A 22,887-nucleotide genomic window follows, 5' to 3' on the forward strand; every position below is an offset into this window, starting at 1 on the left:
TCGCTCCCTGCTCTTGACCCCCTGTCACACTGTGTAATGGAGCCTCTGGGCTGAAAACGATACGTCCAAGTGAAAGTGTGAAAGTCCCTCCGCAAAATCCACCTGGAGCCGCCCGTCACGTCCAAGTGTCCTGATCCTCCCCTTTGTCTCATGAAGCGGGACACGCCCACACGCACAAAGAGACACGCCCACACGCACAAAGAGACACGCCCACACGCACAAAGAAACACGCCCACACGCACAAAGAAACACGCACAATCCAACTGTCACGTTACAAAAGGCCGTAAACGCCGCGGGGCAGGTGGGCGTGGCTCAGGTGTGACAGCGTGAAAAGAAGCTGAGGGCGTGGACCCGCGGACAGGTCGGCTCTGGTCCACGGTGGGACCTCAGGGCGGATCGTTGATAGATTTACCTGAGCGGCCCCGAGCGCACACACACACACAACACACACACACAACACACTAGACACTGACAGACACGAGCACACACCCTGAGTACACACAGGGGCGTATATTTCAGTTGTGATGAAAAAAACAAACTTAAATCAGACATATTGAGCTTGTTTCTCTATGGTTCTCATCTCTGTGGATCATTTTGTTATAATTTACACTTTTTAAATCACAATATTCATCCAAAACGACTGAATAAAAGAAACAAATCCGCTGACGTCCGTGTTAGAAAACCGTGGTGTCCAATCGGAGCTGGCGTCGGCTTAAACGTCGTCACGACAAAGCGCCGCTGTAGCTGTAGCGCCCCCTGTGGACAGACGCACATCACACTAGAGCAGAGCGTTTAAAAAAAAATTGTACCAAAATGACGACGCGACGCTGCAGAATCCTACGAGTATCAACGATTAAGAAAATAAAACTGGAGAAGGGGGCCACAGGGGGCGTGTCACAGGGGGCGTGTCGCAGTGGGCGTGTCACAGTGGGCGTGTCACAGTGGGCGTGTCACAGTGGGCGTGTCACAGGGGGCGTGTCACAGTGGGCGTGTCACAGGGGGCGTGTCACAGGGCAAAATGAGCGCTCTTACCGTTCCTATTTCGTTTGTAATTGATGGTCACAGGTAGAAATCACAAATTCATTTAACTTTCGTTGCCATGGTGACATTTTGAACCCATTTCAAGTAAAATTTTGATTTTTGTTTAACGCAAAATTGACTCAAGGCTCGTTCGGATCTCAACAGTGACGCCTGGCTCTGGTTTTATTCATTTTTCTCTTAGATTTTTGGGGAAAAAAATGAATATTTTAAAGTTTGAAATCTCAGGGCGAATCATCTCCGTGGTAATTAAAGACACAAGACGTATAATTTTATTTAAAATCTGTTTCCGTAACGTTATAAACCGCAAAGGTATTAAAACATTTCACTGATTCTTGCGTTTTATTTGTGCTTTTTGGACTTAAAACAACCACGTTATGGCTCATAGTTAGCACGTAGCTAGTTAGCACGTAGCTAGTTAGCACGTAGCAATTAGCACGTAGCTAGTTAACCTCTCCAACTTGTAATAACTGAATTTTTCCAAAAGTCTATGGGAAAAACAAATCTAAACGTCGACTTCCGGCCCCTGATCCGACTTGGACGTGCGCGGGATGAACGTATCGCACGTTCTCAGACACTCGCCGCGTTCTCACGGGATTTTTAAACTTACTATATTTAGCGGAGCGGCGTTAATGGAAAAACTGTATGCCGTATGATTAAATTGCATCGCTAATTAGCCCTGATACGTGGGAAAACTCGTACTGATAAGCCACTCTGGATAATTAGGCCCTTGGAGTAGGAGTCTGACGGATCCGAAGGTTCAAAAAGCAAAAACTATGACGGGGGAAGCGAACTCATCTTGTGGAAAGTTGGAAGTTTTTCTGTTTTGGTGATGTTGAGCAGATGTACCAGAGAGACACGGTGTTGATGTTAAAAAATCCACTGTAAACTGCGGCGCGAGTAGGAGAATAATTTATGAGGGTCTCTAGTGCTGCTGGAGCTGGTGCAGAGCTGGTCCTAATGAACTTAGGCGTGTGCCCCTCTCGCCGCTGCCAGAACACCATGAATAAACATCAGCCGCTAATTAAAGTCAGCGCTGGCAACTGTACGTGCGCGTAAACAAGCCAGAGGTCCCACACTCGTATACTCGGGTGGTTCACACGAGGAATACTTAATACAGATCAGAACGTGCGGCGCTCCAGAGAGGACGAGCGAGGAGAAACGAGGAGACGCAACTCAGAGTAAAAAAAAAAGATCATTTGACACGTAGCTAAGTCCACGTTCTACCCACAGACTGTGTATATGAACGGACACGGCGAACGTGCTAGCCGCTACGCTACAAACTGCAGGTGAAAATGGGCGCGTTTACACCTGCAGGGATTTTTTTTTTATTTGAGTTCATTTAAATTTTTTGTTATTTTGAGGTTATTTTTTATTTTATTTTTTTTGTTTGTTTTTTGTTTGTTTGGGGGGGGGGGGGGGTTAAGTTATTTTGAGGTTTATTTTAGTTTTTTTAATAAACCGTCCCCTCTCTCTGTCTCTGCTGCTTCAGACTCATTCTGGTCTTAAATGTTCGTATTAACCCTCTACATGATCCTGGGGTTCATTTTTTTTTTTAGTTATTAGAGTTTCTTTTTTAGGTTTTTTTTATTTTTTTTAAATTTTATTTTTATTTTGAGTTTTTTTTTTTAATTATTTTTTATTATTATTTCTTTTTGTTATTTTGAGGTGTTTTTTTTTTGTTTCTTAACTTTTTTTTAATTATTTTGAGGGTTTTTGTTCTTTTCTTTTTTAATTGTTTTTTTTTTCTTTTTTTTGTTTTTGTTATTTTAAGTTTATTCATTATTTTCCCCTCTCTCTCTGTCTCATGATCCTGGGGTTTTTATTTCACTTTTGTGTCTGTAAATCAAGATCTGAACATTAATAACAGACAAATCAGGTCCTTCTGTCCCCGAGGTCGCTCCTGTTAGCGTTAGCAACAGGTTTGATTGACAGCGTCGCTAAGCTCCCGCTCCCTGATAAACCAGCGGGGCGGGAAGGGGCGTTACCTTCAACAGCCTCGCTCCTGATTGGCTCTTTGGTTGCTATGATACCCATAAGCTCTAGCCTCGATGAGCCTCGTTTGTGCGTTAATTCCATAGAAGTATTTTAAAGTTAGAAGCTGAATCCAAGATGGCGTCGTGTTGGGACTAAAAAAGTATTTTCTCTCCTGCATTAATTCCTCAGTCCTGACTAGCTCCTCCCACTGTGTGATGTCAGAGCAGCTAGGGCGGAGCTAGCGGGGCACCGTGCACAGAATCTGAAACATAAAATATATTACTGTATTTATTTATTTATGTTTGTTTACTTTTTTGCACGTGTCCTATGAATGTAAAGCCTCTTGTCGTTCTTGCTGTTCTTTTTTATATATTTGAAAAAAAAGAAAGCGTCGCTAGCGCAGAGTGGAGCTAGGTGCTAGGTCTTACAAAGCTAACTTTTTGACGCTTTGAGAATTTACAACTTTTTTAATGTTAATTTTGTGAAACAAGAGAAGAATCCGACAGAAACTGACCTTTGTGAAAGCCGGATGCCCCGTCAGCCGAACACGGGCAGTTTGGATTTACAACAAAAAAATGAAAAGTGCATTGTGTTCTATGGGAGAATCTGCTGCTGGGAAAAATATGACCACGTTTACTTTCTGTAGTTGCTTTGATTAGTTGGTTCATCGTTCCAACCCTGATTTTGTCATTATACAGTAACAAAGTAAAAGTAATAAAGTACTGTATTTAAGTACAAATTTGAGGTATCTGGTATTTGAGGTAAAAATGTTGGATTAAATCGTTTTTGCTGAACAAAATCCTGCAGAATCACCACATCTGAAGCTTCATGAGACGCAAAACCTGTGGAAAATACTTGTAGTTTTTACTCTTGAAGTACATTTTAAACAGGTACATTAATATTTTGACTTAAGTAGGTTTGTTCATGTGATACTTTTACTTTTACTTGAGTATATCTTCTCGAGCTCACATATATGTTTAGAACGTGACATTAACGGCGGTTCTTTCCTCGTCCTCAGCGTGTAACTGTAACCTTCACGCCCGGAGGTGTCGCTTCAACATGGAGCTGTACAAACTGTCGGGGAGGAAGAGCGGAGGAGTCTGCCTCAACTGTCGCCACAACACGGCCGGACGCCACTGCCACTACTGCAAAGAGGGATACTACCGAGACATGTCCAAGCCCATCACGCACCGCAAAGCCTGCAAAGGTACTGCACGACAACAACACAACAACACAACACGACAACAACACGACGACAACACGACGACAACACGACAACAACACACAAACAACACCACAACACGACAAAACAAAGAGGGATACTACCGAGACATGTCCAAGCCCATCACGCACCGCAAAGCCTGCAAAGGTACTGCACGACAACAACACAACAACACGACAACAACACGGCGACAACACGACAACAACACGACAACAGCACGACAACACGACAACAACACGACAACAACACGACAACAACACGACAACAACACGACAACAGCACGACAACAGCACGACAACAACACAACAACAACACGACGACAACACGACGACAGCACGACAACAGCACGACAACACGACAACAACACGACAACAACACGACAACAACACGACAACAACACGACAACAACACGACAAAACGACCACGACACGACAACAACACGACCACAAAACAAAGAGGGATACTACCGAGACATGTCCAAGCCCATCACGCACCGCAAAGCCTGCAAAGGTACTGCACGACAACAACACAACAACACGACAACAACACGGCGACAACACGACAACAACACGACAACAGCACGACAACACGACAACAACACGACAACAACACGACAACAACACGACAACAACACGACAACAGCACGACAACAGCACGACAACAACACAACAACAACACGACGACAACACGACGACAGCACGACAACAGCACGACAACACGACAACAACACGACAACAACACGACAACAACACGACAACAACACGACAAAACGACCACGACACGACAACAACACGACCACAAAACAAAGAGGGATACTACCGAGACATGTCCAAGCCCATCACGCACCGCAAAGCCTGCAAAGGTACTGTACGACAACAACACAACAACACGACAACAACAGGACAACACGACCACAACAGGACAACAACATGACAACAACACCACAACAACACGACCACAACAACAACACGCCAACTACCTTACGACACGCTAACAACATGACAACATGACGACCACAACACGACAACAACCTGACAACACGCTAATAACACGACAATAACACGACAACAACACACCAATAACACGCCAATGAGTAAACCAGTGTGTCCGCCATGTCGACAAGGACACAGACATTAGCTAACAGCTATGGGGCAGTTATTCTAACTGTGAGTATCATAGCAACCAAAGCTTAGCAACGCTGTCAATCAAACCTGTTGCTAACGCTAACAGGAGCGACCTCGGGGACAGAAGGACCTGATTTGTCTGTTATTAATGTTCATATCTTGATTTACAGACACAATAGTGAAATAAAAACCCCAGGATCATGTAGAGGGTTAATACGAACATTTAAGACCAGAATGAGTCTGAAGCAGCAGAGACAGAGAGAGAGGGGACAGATTATAAAAAAAATAATAAAATAAACCTCAAAATAACTAAAAAATAAATAAATGAACTCAAGATAAAAAAAAAAAACAAACTCCAAATAACTAAAAAAAAATAAATAAATAATTAACTCAAAATAACAAAAAATAAAATAAAAATAAAAAATAAATAAACAAACAAAACGTCAAAGTATCTAAAAAAAAAAAAAAAAAAAAAAAGAACCCAGGATAATGTAGAGCGGGTTAATATGAACATTTAATCAGAGTCAATGGAGCAGGAAGTGCACAGATGATCACTTCCTGTTTGGATCGCGGCGGCGGCAGGTTCGCTCTGTCCATTTATAAAAACAGTGTGTGGTTGGTGCACATGGAGGCTCCAGTATCAGCGAGAAAATGAAGAGCAGGACGTTCGTTTCTTGAGATTTTGATAATAATGGATTTTAAAGTTGCACTTTTAACTTTTCTTGAGAAACTGGCTCGTCTCCATGGAGATGTTATTGCTTTTTTCTGGAATATTCCACATAGTACAGCAAAAAACGTACACATCTTGCTTTTATTCAAGTACATTAGCGCTCAAAAATACCTTGACCAGCTTGTCGCCATGGAGATACATGCGTTTAAATACATACTGTGGAACCTTCTAGACAGAGCTGTATCCATGTGGTGAAGTTTCTACCAGAAATGTGACAAAATGCTTCTTTAAATGTGTTTTTGTAGTTTAAAATGTGAAGTGTGGGTTGTTCTCTACGTTCCTGGTCCGTGCAGAGGCGTTTTTGGAGTCTGGAGGTCAGAGGGGTGCGATGTGGGCGGGGTTTCAGTGGCGGCGGCGGGGGCGTGTCCTCTGACAGCGAGCGATACGACAGACGCTGAAAGAGCTGAAGGAAGACAAAAACAAACATAACGGAGGTGTGAAGTGATCCGCGGGTCAGAGGAGGAGGGGGCCGGGGCAGGTGCGATCTGTGACACTCCGTGAACGCCATCCTCCGCCGCGGCTCATGAGGGTCGGAAAGGAAGGAGGGGGGGAAGCGTCTGGGGAGGGGGAAGAGCGGATATGTTTCTCGCCTTTTCTGTAGCTGCGGGGAATGAAAACAGAAGCCGGAGCCAAGTGGGAACAAGTCCAGAGACACGTCCACGTCACTGACACAGATCTGCGGCGTCTCCGGGCGTTTAACCCCCAACCCAGGACCAAAGATTATATCTGCGTGAAATCTGAGCGAAGGAAACGACGGGAGACGACAAAATACACCCAAGTACCATTTATACATCCAGAAAAAGTATTTATACATCCAGAAAAACAAAGACACCAGCTCCACTTGTGTTTTTTGTGTGGAACATGACACAGTAAAAGTAACAAAGAACTGCACTTAAGTAAACGGTTTAGTATTTGTACATGACTTTAGTACATTTTATGGTTTATTTTTTGTGCATTTTATGGTTTTATTTTATTTTATGGAAGGATTTTATGTTTGTTTTTAGAGCACAGCAAACAAAAATATACAAATATAATTAAAATCACCACATTTGATGCTTTATAAGACTCAAAATCTGCAAGAAATACTTTTACTTTTTACTCTTTTAACTTTTTTAAACCGGTACTTCAATACTTTTACTCAAGTAGATTTTTTTCACATGATACTTTTACTTTACTGTGAGGTGGCTCATGTGGCTCATGTGGCTCTTGTGGCTCTTGTGGCTCTTGTGGCTCTTGTGGCTCTTGTGGCTCTTGTGGCTCTTGTGGCTCGTGTGGCTCTTGTGGCTCATGATCTTGGAGGTATTTGTCAAGTTAAGTTTAAATAAAAGACTTTACTTTTACATTTGATTTTATAGAAAACAAATCTGTGAAGTCTAAACTTGAGAAATATACCATTTTACTGCTCCTGACGCCTCGTGGTGAACATTAATGAGGGAAGTGAGTTTTTTCCTGGCAGGAGGAGGCGCTCCGCTCATTAATACACCAACCCCGGGGAATGAGAAGAAGACTTGACGAGTACCCAGGATGCATCACTGTTTGGCAGATTTGGACCCAAAACACAGAGACACAGGAGTTTACAGCCTGGACGGAGCCGCGGGTCAATTGAGCCGTGATTATGTCAGCGTCCACAGGTTCAGCCACACACCAGGGCCTTAAAGGAGAGACTCAGATAAGAGTTAAATTCTCCACAAAGAGAAGAAGATTTTAAATCTCTGAGCACAGACTCCAGGACATGGCAGCGAAGAGACTGCACGCCGCAAGCTAAAAGTCATGTGCTCACCTGTGTCAGCTGTACGAGACGAAGTCGCCTTTAAATTATTTTCACCATTACCTGAGTTGGTGAAAAGTAAAAAGTAAAAAGTAAAAGAAGTTCATTCAAAATTTCCCACAATGCACCTTGAAAAGTAGTGAGCATCAGACACTAGACTGTTCAGTAAAGACCACAATGCACTGGGAGAGTCAGAAAAACAACAGCACAGCAACAACTTTAACTGGACACAACACGACTGAACCAAGCAGATAGAAGCGCCGGATTACTGCACTGATCCTGATTATGAATCAGGTCATAAATCATGTCCTAAATCTGAGCCTAATTCATGTCTTAATTCATGTCTTAAATCATGTCCTAAATCATGTCTTAATTCATGCCTTAAATCATGTCTTAAATCATGTCCTAAATCATGTCTTAATTCATGCCTTAAATCATGTCTTAAATCATGTCCTAAATCATGCCTTAAATCATGTCTTAATTCATGTCCTAATTCATGTCTTAATTCATGCCTTAAATCATGCCTTAAATCATGTCCTAATTCATGTCCTAATTCATGTCTTAAATCACGTCTTAAATCATGTCTTAAATCACGTCCTAATTCATGCCTTAAATCATGTCTTAAATCATGTCTTAATTCATGTCCTAATTCATGTCTTAAATCATGTCTTAAATCATGTCTTAAATCACGTCCTAATTCATGTCTTAATTCATGCCTTAAATCATGTCTTAAATCATGTCTTAATTCATGCCTTAAATCATGTCTTAATTCATGTCCTAATTCATGTCTTAATTCATGCCTTAAATCATGTCTTAAATCATGTCCTAATTCATGTCTTAAATCATGTCTTAAATCATGTCTTAATTCATGCCTTAATTCATGTCTTAATTCATGTCCTAATTCATGTCTTAATTCATGCCTTAAATCATGCCTTAAATCATGTCTTAAATCATGTCCTAATTCATGTCTTAAATCACGTCTTAAATCATGTCTTAATTCATGTCTTAAATCATGTCCTAATTCATGTCTTAATTCATGTCTTAAATCATGTCCTAATTCATGTCTTAAATCATGTCCTAATTCATGTCTTAAATCATGTCCTAATTCATGTCTTAAATCACGTCCTAAATCATGTCCTAATTCATGTCTTAAATCACGTCCTAATTCATGTCTTAAATCACGTCCTAAATCATGTCCTAATTCATGTCTTAATTCATGTCTTAATTCACGTCTTAAGCGTGTGCCTGCAGTGCAGTCTTTACTTTAAACCTTCTTTTCGCTCTGACACATGTGTTTTGGTCCGTGTGTTGTCACATAAACCCCGTGCACATGTTTCATCAGACGTGTGAACGTGTCCGTGTGCTCCACTCAGACGATGACACGGCCCAGACACTTTCTCTCTGTGTGGTTCTGAACGGCCGGGTCACTTTTCCTCAGGACATCAAACCCTCCTCTCTATAAAGGATCTGTGTTAATTATCCCAGAGTGACAGACGATCCCCAGCCCGACCTCCTGCCAGTTTAAACATTTACAGAGCGTGTATTTGGAGCGTTACCGATGACGACGGCTCAGATGTGTGTCATTGTGTTACTCTCGCTCTGTGTTAACCACAGACGAACGTGAAGCGGCGCGTTTCAGTTTGGACAGAAGTGCTGTTATTATATGTTAAAGTAAAAGTACCACTGCTGTGTACTTCAAACTCACAAACACGTTAAGATACAGTCCATCATAAAAAATGTGTTCTGCAAAATGGACGTTTCACATGTTTCTCTATGTTCTAGTCGCGTCTTCTCATTTTTCCTCTGAAGTTTTATTTGGACTGATTCATGTTTGAGTTTTAATCTTTAATCCACTATTTTCAAGACGCCATTTTGCTTTTCAGTCCGTTTTCACCTCCACTGTGACACGCCCACTGTGACACGCCCACTGTGACACGCCCCACTGGGACACGCCCACTGGGACACGCCCACTGGGACACGCCCCACTGGGACACGCCCACTGGGACACGCCCACTGTGACACGCCCACTGGGACACGCCCACTGGGACACGCCCACTGTGCCACGCATAACAAAATGCTCCACAGAGATGAGAACCATAGAGACACAAGCTCAATAGGGCAGATTTAAAGGTCGTCTGAGCTTTAATCCGTGTTCTAACGCCGTTAAATCATCAAAAACAGACCTGCAGTTGTGTTTTTCACATGTTTGAGTCACTTTATTATTAGTCTGTTTCATCTCCAAAGCTCAAAACACTCTGTTCCACCTTGTGATGTCATCAAGTGGTAGTTTTTTCAAGTCAACAGCTCCTTTAGTTTTTGTTTTAGTCGAGATAAGTGGAAATTCCAGGACTGAAATGATCCAAATGATTCTATAAATGAAGGTGTGTGGAGTTTAAAAACACAGCGGAGCACTTCCTGTATCACCACATGATGACATCACAAGGTGGAACAGAGTGTTTTCAGTTTGAGAGAAGAACTCAGCCTAAATCTGCAGTTTGTTTGTGTTAAACATGTGAGAATGAAACAAAAAAACACACTCCAGGTCTGTGTGTGACGAGGAAACATTAAAACACAGATCGTGGCGTTTAAATACTTGTTTTTTTGTGATTTTTATGAAGAACGTTTGTTTCCTGTGCGACTCAGACGAGCCATTTGGCGATCGATGCTTTAAAGCGTCGCACTGTCCCCTGAGCTCGTCTCATCGCCATAGAAGGTCGTCACGAGGCCCCGCGCCGGGTCGGGCCTCATTCACTCGTCTGGATTTATAACTCGACTCCTCATCGCGTTTGACCGTAAACACGACGCATTTGTTTCGCTCGCCGTCGTCCGGCTCGAGCTGAACGACGCGCGGAGGGTTCACACGTGGCGAAAGCGAGAACGCGATCGCGGCGAGGAAGCTCTGTGGGTGGCCTCGGACGACGGCAAACCCCGCGAGGCCTTCTCCGCCGCAGATGAGTGATGTTTGTGTGAGAAGAAAGAAACTGACGACGATCCCCCCGTGAAGACGACTTGCTGTTCATTTGGACGAGCGTAAATCAAACGCTCCCTCCGTCTGTTTTGTTTTGTTTTTGATTTGTTAACGCGATTGTGACATTACGTTTGTGCGATGATGGAGAACACACGTTTACAGAGCGAGTACGGCGGCTGAGACTGGGACAAAATACACCAGTTTATTTATAAAACACAAGAAGAGACATGTCCACACGAGACCAACAGGGGGCGCACTGTTTTTAGTGTCGCTGTTAATTGTTTAAAGTGTAAATGTGGTGATTTGATTCAAAACGATGCAGAAACAAAACAAATCCATTTCTTAACTTTTCTCATGATTTGTGTTTTATTTTTGTTGAACTTGAAAACTTTAGTCTGAGTTTTAGCACAAAAACGGTAAAAATACTCCCTCAAATCAGAGGAAAAGTACTTTTACTTTTCAGTCCTGTTCATGAATGTAGTGGAGTAGAAAGTACAAATACTGCTCTGAAATGTACTCAAGTAAAAGTAAAAAGTACACACTGTAAAATGTACTTAAAGTACAGATACATAAAAATAATACTTCAGTACAGTACTTTAATACTTTTACTTCATTACCTTCCAGCTCTATAATAATAATAATAATAATCTACTGACGTAAGAGAATTTAAGTACCTGTTTAAAAATGTACTTTAAGAGTAAAAAGTAAAGTATTTCACACAAGTGTTTTTCATTTGTTAAATGTGTTAAATAGAACTTTTTTTTTTCTTATGATTTTTGTGTATTTATTTTTGTTTTGCTCAAAGTTGAAGCTTGAACTCGAAAAAATACTCCCTCAAATCATCTGAGAAGTACTTTTACTTTTCAGTCCTGTTCATAAATGTAGTGGAGTAGAAAGTACAAATACTGCTCTCAAATGTACTCAGGTGAAAGTAAAAAGTACTCAAGAACAGCACTTAACTACTTATGTACTACGTACAGAGGAGACTGATGGACAATGGTCTACAGTCCAACAGCCAATCAGGACGCACGACACAATGGTCTACAGTCCCTCAGCCAATCAGGACGCACGACACAATGCACGTTCATACTCTGGGAAAAAAGCAAAATTGCACCAAAAAAAATCAACAAAACAGCGAGACCATGAAAGGAGGTCGCTCCTGTTAGCGTTAGCAACAGGTTTGATTGACAGCGTTGCTAAGTGCCCGGTCTCTGTTAAACCAGTGGTGTGAACGTGAAGGGGCGTGACCTTCAACAGCCTCTCTCCTGATTGGCTCTGCGGTCGCTATGACACTCGTGGTCGTTGTTCTTCTTCAGTCTGTGGTCACGGCTCATTCCCGTTTGTGCAGAGTTTGTTGAAACGCCGGTGACTAAGGCCGACGGAGGGGAGCAGGTGAATTTATAGCGTCTGACTCATCCAAACTCACCGTCAGCGCCGCCACTTAAAGCTGAAGTGGACGCTCCCGTCACTTTTACACCCGCGTAAAAATGTTTCTTTACGGCTCAGATCGTCTCTTTTCTCGGTCAAAATTTGGCTAAAACTGTGTCCTGGAGTTGTGTTTTGTTTCATTCTCACATGTTTAACACACAAACCTGCTTCTCTCAGACTGAAAACACTCTGTTCCACCCTGTGATGTCATCATGTGGTGATACAGGAAGTGCTCCACTGTGTTTTTAAACTCCACACACCTTCATTTATAGAATCATTTGTGAGCAGAACAAGGACTTACTTTTGTTACTGAAGTAAAAGTAAAAGTATCACATGAAAAAATCGACTTAAGTTACAGTTAAAAGTCTTAAAGTACCTGTTTAAAAATGTACACGAAGAGTAAAAAGTAAAAGTGTCGTTCAGGGTTAAAGTGTTAAACAGGAGCAGTAACAAATCAGTTTGAATTTTGTGTTTTTATTTTTGTTTTGCTTTGAACTCTTAAACTTTACTCAGGATGTTTCCACGGACACGGTAAAAATAACCTCTCAAATCAGATGAAAAGTACTTTTACTTTTCAGTCCTGTTCAGAAATGTAGTGCAGTAGAAAGTACAGATACTGCTCTCAAATGTACTGAAGGAGAAGTACTCCATATTTAGTCAATAAACATAAACATTTGGATCATTTCTGCCCTGGAATTGTCACTTATCTCAACTGAACTGGGGTTAAAAGGAGGAGTTAACTTGAAAACTCCCACTTGATGACATCACAAGGTGGAACAGAGCGAACGTGTGTGAATGAAACAAAACAGCCTTAGACTTTTTTTGTCCGTTTTGTGCATTACAGAACCTTTAAAGGAGGAGAAATAAGCTACAAAAGTAATATCTTCACTTTCTCTACTTTCATTTTGTTGCGCACGTTTTTTTCTCTGGCGAGTTCTGTTTTTTTCCCGCTCCGGTCCTTGATCCCGTCCGGTGGCGCCTGGTTACAGTTACATATTTGCTCACATCTTTATTGTTGCCAAATGTGCGTTAAGTGCGGCGCACCTGTCGGCCATGTGCGCTGGGATTTACAGCCGGACCCAAAACTCTGCACCTATAGTTTTTGTAGCAGATGCTCTTTAAAAAAAAAACAAAAAAAACGTAACCCCAGTTCTCTGAAGCTCCTCCACCTGTGCACTTTGACCTTTATCGCCTCAAAATGTCCAGACTCACTCCCAGATTTACGGGACTCTTTAAAACTTTGGCATCACGCTGGGGGTGTTCTACGCGCGTGTGTGTATCGGCGGAATATTCAGCGGTATTCAGCGGAAAGACGACGCGCGCATTAGCAAACACGGCCAAAAAACGTTTTAAGATCATCTGAAAGCTTCAAAAAAAAAAAAAAAAACAGGATGGATTTAAACGGCACATTTTCAATCCGAGCGTTCATGGATCTGTTTAGGAGTTTGATTTTACACAAAAGAGACTGAAAAACTGTTGGCTAATGCTAATGCTAATGCTAGCTAGCCTGTGACATTATTTTAGAGCAGGGGTGTCAAACTAAATTTCACTGAGGGCCAATTTGCATAGATGTGACTGATAAAGTGACATTTTCAGACAGTCATACATTTTAATTTACCTCATCGCGGCCACATAAAATGACATAGCGGGCCAGATTTCGCCCCTGGGCCTTGAGTTTGACACATGTGTTTTAGAGGGGCTTGTTTAACAGCACAAATCAGCTCACCTGTTGCACTTCCAGCTAAGTGAGTTATTTCTGGCGAGATTGTGTTAAAATAAAGCTCAGATTAAAGACAAATAAGACAACACACAAATAACACAACGACGCACAAATAAGACAGCGATCTAGTCGGTCTAGTCCCGATGTAGTCCCGGTCTGGTCCCGGTCTAGTCCTGGTCTAGTCCTGGTCTTGTGGTTCACTTGTTTAATTCTCTGAATGTTGCGTTTGTTCAGGTTTAAGTTTGACCAATGAGATGATGATGAGTGTCTGTCTGTGCACAGTCCTCCTCCTCTCTCCTCCCTCTCTCCTCCTCTCTCCTCCCTCTCTCCTCCTCTCTCTTCTCCGTTTCCTCCTGCAGTCTCCGTTTGTTCCACGTGTTTAGCGTGTGACTGTCTCTCTGTCTCTGCCTCTGTCTCTTTACAGCGTGTGACTGTCTCTCTCTCTCTGTCTCTTTACAGCGTGTGACTGTCTCTCTGTCTCTTTACAGCGTGTGACTGTCTCTCTCTCTCTGTCTCTTTACAGCGTGTGACTGTCTCTCTCTCTGTCTCTTTACAGCGTGTGACTGTCTCTCTGTCTGTCTCTTTACAGCGTGTGACTCTCTCTCTCTGTCTCTTTACAGCGTGTGACTGTCTCTCTCTCTGTCTCTTTACAGCGTGTGACTGTCTCTCTCTCTGTCTCTTTACAGCGTGTGACTGTCTCTCTCTCTGTCTCTTTACAGCGTGTGACTGTCTCTCTCTCTGTCTCTTTACAGCGTGTGACTGTCTCTCTCTCTGTCTCTTTACAGCGTGTGACTGTCTCTCTCTCTCTGTCTCTTTACAGCGTGTGACTGTCTCTCTCTCTCTGTCTCTTTACAGCGTGTGACTGTCTCTCTCTCTGTCTCTTTACAGCGTGTGACTGTCTCTCTCTCTGTCTCTTTACAGCGTGTGACTGTCTCTCTCTCTCTGTCTCTTTACAGCGTGTGACTGTCTCTCTGTCTCTTTACAGCGTGTGACTGTCTCTCTCTCTCTGTCTCTTTACAGCGTGTGACTGTCTCTCTCTCTGTCTCTTTACAGCGTGTGACTGTCTCTCTGTCTGTCTCTTTACAGCGTGTGACTGTCTCTCTCTCTGTCTCTTTACAGCGTGTGACTGTCTCTCTCTCTGTCTCTTTACAGCGTGTGACTGTCTCTCTCTCTGTCTCTTTACAGCGTGTGACTGTCTCTCTCTCTGTCTCTTTACAGCGTGTGACTGTCTCTCTCTCTGTCTCTTTACAGCGTGTGACTGTCTCTCTCTCTGTCTCTTTACAGCGTGTGACTGTCTCTCTCTCTCTGTCTCTTTACAGCGTGTGACTGTCTCTCTCTCTCTGTCTCTTTACAGCGTGTGACTGTCTCTCTCTCTGTCTCTTTACAGCGTGTGACTGTCTCTCTCTCTGTCTCTTTACAGCGTGTGACTGTCTCTCTCTCTCTGTCTCTTTACAGCGTGTGACTGTCTCTCTGTCTCTTTACAGCGTGTGACTGTCTCTCTCTCTCTGTCTCTTTACAGCGTGTGACTGTCTCTCTCTCTGTCTCTTTACAGCGTGTGACTGTCTCTCTGTCTGTCTCTTTACAGCGTGTGACTGTCTCTCTCTCTGTCTCTTTACAGCGTGTGACTGTCTCTCTCTCTGTCTCTTTACAGCGTGTGACTGTCTCTCTCTCTGTCTCTTTACAGCGTGTGACTGTCTCTCTCTCTGTCTCTTTACAGCGTGTGACTGTCTCTCTCTCTGTCTCTTTACAGCGTGTGACTGTCTCTCTCTCTGTCTCTTTACAGCGTGTGACTGTCTCTCTCTCTCTGTCTCTTTACAGCGTGTGACTGTCTCTCTCTCTCTGTCTCTTTACAGCGTGTGACTGTCTCTCTCTCTGTCTCTTTACAGCGTGTGACTGTCTCTCTCTCTGTCTCTTTACAGCGTGTGACTGTCTCTCTCTCTCTGTCTCTTTACAGCGTGTGACTGTCTCTCTGTCTCTTTACAGCGTGTGACTGTCTCTCTCTCTCTGTCTCTTTACAGCGTGTGACTGTCTCTCTCTCTCTGTCTCTTTACAGCGTGTGACTGTCTCTCTCTCTGTCTCTTTACAGCGTGTGACTGTCTCTCTGTCTGTCTCTTTACAGCGTGTGACTGTCTCTCTCTCTGTCTCTTTACAGCGTGTGACTGTCTCTCTCTCTGTCTCTTTACAGCGTGTGACTGTCTCTCTCTCTGTCTCTTTACAGCGTGTGACTGTCTCTCTCTCTGTCTCTTTACAGCGTGTGACTGTCTCTCTCTGTCTCTTTACAGCGTGTGACTGTCTCTCTCTCTGTCTCTTTACAGCGTGTGACTGTCTCTCTCTCTGTCTCTTTACAGCGTGTGACTGTCTCTCTCTCTGTCTCTTTACAGCGTGTGACTGTCTCTCTCTCTGTCTCTTTACAGCGTGTGACTGTCTCTCTCTCTCTGTCTCTTTACAGCGTGTGACTGTCTCTCTGTCTCTTTACAGCGTGTGACTGTCTCTCTCTCTCTGTCTCTTTACAGCGTGTGACTGTCTCTCTCTCTCTGTCTCTTTACAGCGTGTGACTGTCTCTCTCTCTGTCTCTTTACAGCGTGTGACTGTCTCTCTGTCTGTCTCTTTACAGCGTGTGACTGTCTCTCTCTCTGTCTCTTTACAGCGTGTGACTGTCTCTCTCTCTGTCTCTTTACAGCGTGTGACTGTCTCTCTCTCTCTGTCTCTTTACAGCGTGTGACTGTCTCTCTCTGTCTCTTTACAGCGTGTGACTGTCTCTCTCTCTGTCTCTTTACAGCGTGTGACTGTCTCTCTCTGTCTCTTTACAGCGTGTGACTGTCTCTCTCTGTCTCTTTACAGCGTGTGACTGTCTCTCTCTGTCTCTTTACAGCGTGTGACTGTCTCTCTCTCTGTCTCTTTACAGCGTGTGACTGTCTCTCTCTGTCTCTTTACAGCGTGTGACTGTCTCTCTCTGTCTCTTTACAGCGTGTGACTGTCTCTCTCTCTGTCTCTTTACAGCGTGTGACTGTCTCTCTCTCTGTCTCTTTACAGCGTGTGACTGTCTCTCTGTCTCTTTACAGCGTGTGACTGTCTCTCTCTCTCTGTCTCTTTACAGCGTGTGACTGTCTCTCTCTCTCTGTCTCTTTACAGCGTGTGACTGTCTCTCTCTCTGTCTCTTTACAGCGTGTGACTGTCTCTCTCTCTCTGTCTCTTTACAGCGTGTGACTGTCTCTCTCTCTGTCTCTTTACAGCGTGTGACTGTCTCTCTCTCTGTCTCTTTACAGCGTGGGACTGTCTCTCTCTCTGTCTCTTTACAGAGTGTGACTGTCTCTCTCTCTGTCTCTTTACAGCGTGTGACTGTCTCTCTCTCTGTCTCTTTACAGCGTGTGACTGTCTCTCTCTCTGTCTCTTTACAGCGTGTGACTGTCTCTCTCTCTGTCTCTTTACAGCGTGTGACTGTCTCTCTGTCTCTTTACAGCGTGTGACTGTCTCTCTCTCTGTCTCTTTACAGCGTGTGACTGTCTCTCTGTCTGTCTCTTTACAGCGTGTGACTGTCTCTCTCTCTGTCTCTTTACAGCGTGTGACTGTCTCTCTCTCTGTCTCTTTACAGCGTGTGACTGTCATCCCGTGGGCGCCGCTGGAAAAACGTGTAACCAAACCACGGGCCAGTGTCCCTGTAAAGACGGCGTCACTGGCATCACATGCAACAGATGCGCTAAAGGCTACCAGCAGAGCCGCTCGCCCATCGCCCCGTGTATAAGTACGTGCATCTGGTCTATTTACTCTTTACCTCCTTTTACAGACGAGCGCTCAGTGTTTACGTCTCCAGTTTCAAAGTCAATATGATGAAGCGGGTCACAGCGCTGCAGCTAAAACTGTGTGAAGGCTCAGGGCTGAAAAAACTACAACTCCCAGAATGCACCGGGCACAAATCACAGACCTCAGAGTTCAGTTTGATTTATACGGAGCCCGGCAAAGGAAAATACAATCATTAAAAATATAATATGAATGTGTGGCCACGAGATAATATCATGTTCCCACACGATATTATCACACGATATTATCACGAGGAAACGACGTAATTATCGCGAGAGAACGACTTAATTATCACGAGGAAACGACTTAATTATCACGAGGAAACGACTTAATTATCTCGAGAGAACGACTTAATTATCTTGAGGCAACGACTTAATTATCTTAAGGGAACGACTTAATTATCTCAAGAAAACGACTTAATTATCTCAAGGGAACGACTTAATTATCACGAGGGAACGACTTAATTATCTTGAGGCAACGACTTAATTATCTTGAGAGAACGACTTAATTATCTCGAGAGAACGACTTAATTATCTCAAGGGAACGACTTAATTATCACGAGGAAACGACTTAATTATCACGAGGAAACGACTTAATTATCTTGAGAGAACGACTTAATTATTATGAGGGAACAACTTAATTATCCTGCAGGAACGAGTTAAATATCTCGAGGGAATGAGATATTATATTTCTCTTTTAAGTTAAATATCTTGTTCGCTTGAGAAAATGTATAAAAATGATTATGTTCCCTCAAAATAATGATGTCATTCCCTCAAGATAATATATTTTTTATTTTTCATTTTGTAAATATTATTCTTCTCCTTTGCGTCATCTGGGCTCCGTAGATTCAAGTTTATTTATATAGTAAAAGAAAATGTCTGTGTAATTTCCTCGGTCGTCCAGGTGTGAGCCAGAGTAAGAAAATTCAAAACTAACTGGACAAAAAGTTTTCGAGTGAAGACGTTCGGCTGCTGGACACTACCCCCTGTCTGTCTGAAGGTGGCGCTAACGACACTGAAGCTAACACATCTGTTTGTTTACAGTTTGTGTTTCTTGCTCGGTCTAATGAGCTAAACTAAGTATGAACCGTGCTTGAGTCATATTTAGCGTAATCGTTCAGGCCCTTAATGGCTGCTCTCACTTCTATTAGCATACTGGCTAACTGTAAACAAACAGAGGGGTTAGCTTGAGTGTTGTTAGCGCCCCCTTCAGACAGATATAAGGCAGTGTCCAGCAGGAATCTGACCAGAACTGAAGAAGAGACTTGGACGAGCAGAGAAACGTCAACAAAAAGTGAATATCCTGCACAGAAAACACGACACAGAGGAACAGGACAATAAAACACAGAGACAATAAAACACCGAGACAATAAAACACCGAGACAATAAAACACCGAGACAATAAAACACCGAGATACCAGGTCTAGGTCGTGTTAAATACCAGGGAGGAGAGGTCCACCTGGAGTCTACACACAGCATGATCACCTCAAACACCTTTTCCACCCTAAAACAAAATGGCAGCTGAACCACAAAATGTCCGTTAAAATATTTGATCAAATCTTTACAAAAAAAAGTTCTTTTCTGGCGCCACTTCCCTGCACAGTCGTAGTCGTCGTGCACCTGATTCCACTCTGCTCTTTGTCCAAACTTTGAAAGCGTCTTTAGAGAATGAAGGCGTTTATATCGGTGGTACGTCTCCCGCCTTTAATTTCAAGTCTCGTTTCGCCTCAGTGTCATCTCACGAGTCTTAAAAAACAGCAGAAAGCGTCACAGTGTTAGCATAAAGCGTCACAGTGTTAGCATAAACGAGCATAAGGATGTAAATGTAAGAGGCTCGGACACTGAACGCTTGTCTGTAAAACTCCAACTCACTCAAATGATCTAATGCGTCTCATGTGGAAACAGAATATATTTAACCTGTCTATGTTTGTCCTCTTTGAGCAGAAATTCCAGTTGCGCCGCCTACGACGGCTTCCACCGGCCCAGAGGAAGCGTCTGGTGAGTCCAGTCTCTTACATCGTTTCTGTGCTGTGTGTTGTTTTGTGCGTTCGTGTCTGTGTAAGATCCACATCCACATCATCCGTCTGCCGTTTATAACTCCATCCTCAGACCCACATCAAGACAAAGAAAAATACGGCTAGCTAGTATGCTAATAGTTGTGAGAGCAGCCATTAAGGGCCTGAACGATTACGCTAAATATGAAACAGGCACAGTTCAAACAGAAAATGTAAACAAGCAGGTGCGTTAGCTTCAGTGTAGTTAGCGCCTCTCTTCAGAAAAAATATAAGGCCATGAGCTAACTACGCTGAAGCTAACGCACCTGTTTGTTTACAGTTAGCCAGTATGCTAATCGGAGCGAGAACAGCCATTAAGGGCCTGAATGATTATACAAAATATGACTCAGGCACAGTTCAAACAGAAAATGTAAACAAACAGGTGCGTTAGCTTTAGTATTGTTAGCTCCTCCCTTCAGACAACTATAAGGCAGTGAACTAACTACACTGAAGCTAACACACCTGCTTGTTTACAGTTAGCCAGTATGCTAATCGGAGTGAGAGCAGCCATTAGGGGCCTGAATGTTCTCACTTAGCCTACAAACAGAAAATGTAAACAAACAGGTGTGTTAGCGTCAGTGTGGTTAGCTCACGGCCTTATATCTGTCTGAAGAGAGGAGCTAACTACACTGAAGCTAACCCCTCTGTTTGTTTACAGTTAGCCCGTATGCTAATAGGAGTGAGAGCAGCCATTAAGGGCCCGAACGAGTACGCTAAATATGACTCAGGCACGGTTCTCACTTAGCGTAGCTCATTAGACCGAGCAAGAGACAGAAACTGTAAACAAACAGGTGCGTTAGCGTCAGTGTCGTTAGCTCCTCCTTCAGACAGAGATGAGGCGGTGTCCAGGAGGAATCTGACCAGAACTGAAGAAGAAGCGGCTTGTGGTTGTAGGAGCGAAGACGTTTAGCTGCTCGTCCAAGCCGCGGCTTGGACGAGCAGCTAAACGTCTTCGCTCCTACAACTTTACAGATTTGAATTTTTCTCATGTCTGAAAACATCACCCTCTGCGTAACATCATCTGACCAAGAAGGAAGCATCCAAAGAACGTCATGTGTTTTGGATTCAGGCAAGGCGGAAAAAAAAATCTAAATTGGATCCCTGCTGACTTCCTCCAGCCTTATTAGGACCTCATGAATATTAAGCGTACGCGGCGCAGAGCTGGGACGTGCCCGCTTTAATCTTTACACATTTACCATTAATCAGACTAAGTGTAGCTCAGTGGGGGTGTGGAGCGCAGGGGTGTGGAGCGCAGGGGTGTGGAGCGCAGGGGTGTGGAGCGCAGGGGTGTGGAGCGCAGGGGTGTGGAGCGCAGGGGTGTGGAGCGCAGGGGTGTGGAGCGCAGGGGTGTGGAGCGCAGGGGCCCGGGCGGTTTGTTTGGACTGGCAGCGCCTCCTTCAGGTCCCACTGCGATAGGATCCTGTTTAATGAACGTGTTCTTTTTGCCGAGCGATGTGCGCCGTACGTATGCAAACGCTGTATCACTTGGCGTTGGTGTCGGGTTTTAACGAAACGGGGCGAAACTCACGGAAAAGCTTCGCTGTCTGTGTGTGTGTGTGTGTGTGTGTGTGTGTGTGTGTTCGCTCTTTTAAATTAAGTCTTTAAAACTGTTGTTCGATCCGTGTTTTTGGCGTCCGCCGCAGTTTTCTAACGCGGACGTTGGCGGATTTGTTTCTTTTTTTGAAGTGTTTTTAGATGAATATTGTGATTTAAAATGTGTAAATTATAACAGAATGAAGCACAGAGATGAGAACCATAGAGACTCAAGCACAATAGAACTGGTTTAATGTTATTTTTTTCATTATTTTTTTCATGTTCAGATGAGTGTAGTTTTGATACATTATTGTATGTGTATTCTCGTCATGGTCTCAACTTTATAAAAATGAAACGTGAATGAATTTCCTAAAGTTAAACCTCAGAGCCTCGGACCCTCAGACTCGGAGCACAGCTGTTGTTTGTCCCTCCTCGCTCCTGAATACTCCGTGGACAAAGCTGTCAGAATCCTCCTTGACCCTCCTCCACCTCTTTCCTTTTTCTCTTTGACTATAGTTTTCCCCTCCCTTTCTCCACCTCCTCGGTCTCCCTCCGTTTCACGCTTTGTCTGCACATAACGCGGTGGGTGGTGCCGAGGTGGGGTCGGCTCGTTCCTCTGGGGCCTCTTTCTGCTCGGAGGCCGGAGGAAATTTCCTTCACCTCGTTGGGATTCGGGATAGTGACGCCGTGTAAGCTCGGATTATTCCTCGTTTATTCGCACCTGTGGAATTCTGTGTCGAGTTTTGAGACTGTGGAGCGGCTCCGAAAAATGGACTTTTATGATCCAGAGTCGCTGATAAATAAACAGAAGAACAAATAAAGTTTATTCTGGTGCTTTTCAGTTTTCAGAGTTTATCCTTTGGAATTATGAACGTCGAAATAATAATGATAATAAATGTGATCCGAAATGTGTTTTTTTGTGCTCAAACCTCTCACTCGTCGTCTGCGCTGCTTCTGTTCTGATTCTTTTCCTGGTTCATTAATCGGTGTAAAAAAAAAACATAAAAATGGGAAAGAAAAGATTCGGTTCTTGTTAAAAATGAGATCCGATTCCAACAGTTCACGTTCAAAAGAGCCGACTCAAACATCTCAGCACAAAATAATGTCCTTTAAAAAACAAACGCCATAATGAACATATCTGCTGTGTGTAGTTGTGCGTCTGTGTGTAGTTGCGTGTAGTTGTGCGTCTCTTGTGTAGTTGTGTGTAGTTGTGCGTCTGTGTGTAGTTGTGTGTAGTTGTGCGTCTCTTGTGTAGTTGCGTGTAGTTGTGCGTCTCTTGTGTAGTTGTGCGTCTGTGTGTAGATTCTTCGTGACCAGACTCAGACTCGTTGCTCAGGTGCAGATCTTTGACATGTTGCTCTGGTCACGTCAGAATCCAGAGCCGACCACAGACGACACAAACACGATCCTCACAGCCCGGGCCCCGGGCCCCGGGCCCCTGCTCCCACGGCAACGAAAACAAGCCCGATGTGAAAAGATATGAGTGCGAACAGATGTGCGCCGCGTTTGTAGCATCGCGCCGTGTTTT

General features: G+C 43.6%; 1 protein-coding gene across 1 annotated transcript in view; it reads left to right on the forward strand.

The window, feature by feature from the left end:
• The window catches only part of ntn1a (netrin 1a), a 78,025-nt gene that overhangs the window by 37,648 nt on the left and 17,490 nt on the right, over positions 1-22,887 (forward strand). Inside the window, exons 2-4 of the mRNA XM_033975549.2 lie at positions 4,034-4,222; positions 17,568-17,717; positions 19,717-19,770. Coding sequence (XP_033831440.2) covers positions 4,034-4,222; positions 17,568-17,717; positions 19,717-19,770 — 393 coding nt within the window. The remainder of the gene's footprint in view (positions 1-4,033; positions 4,223-17,567; positions 17,718-19,716; positions 19,771-22,887) is intronic.

The sequence above is a fragment of the Periophthalmus magnuspinnatus genome, chromosome 1 (genome assembly GCF_009829125.3).
Source record: "Periophthalmus magnuspinnatus isolate fPerMag1 chromosome 1, fPerMag1.2.pri, whole genome shotgun sequence".
Lineage (NCBI taxonomy): Eukaryota > Metazoa > Chordata > Actinopteri > Gobiiformes > Gobiidae > Periophthalmus > Periophthalmus magnuspinnatus.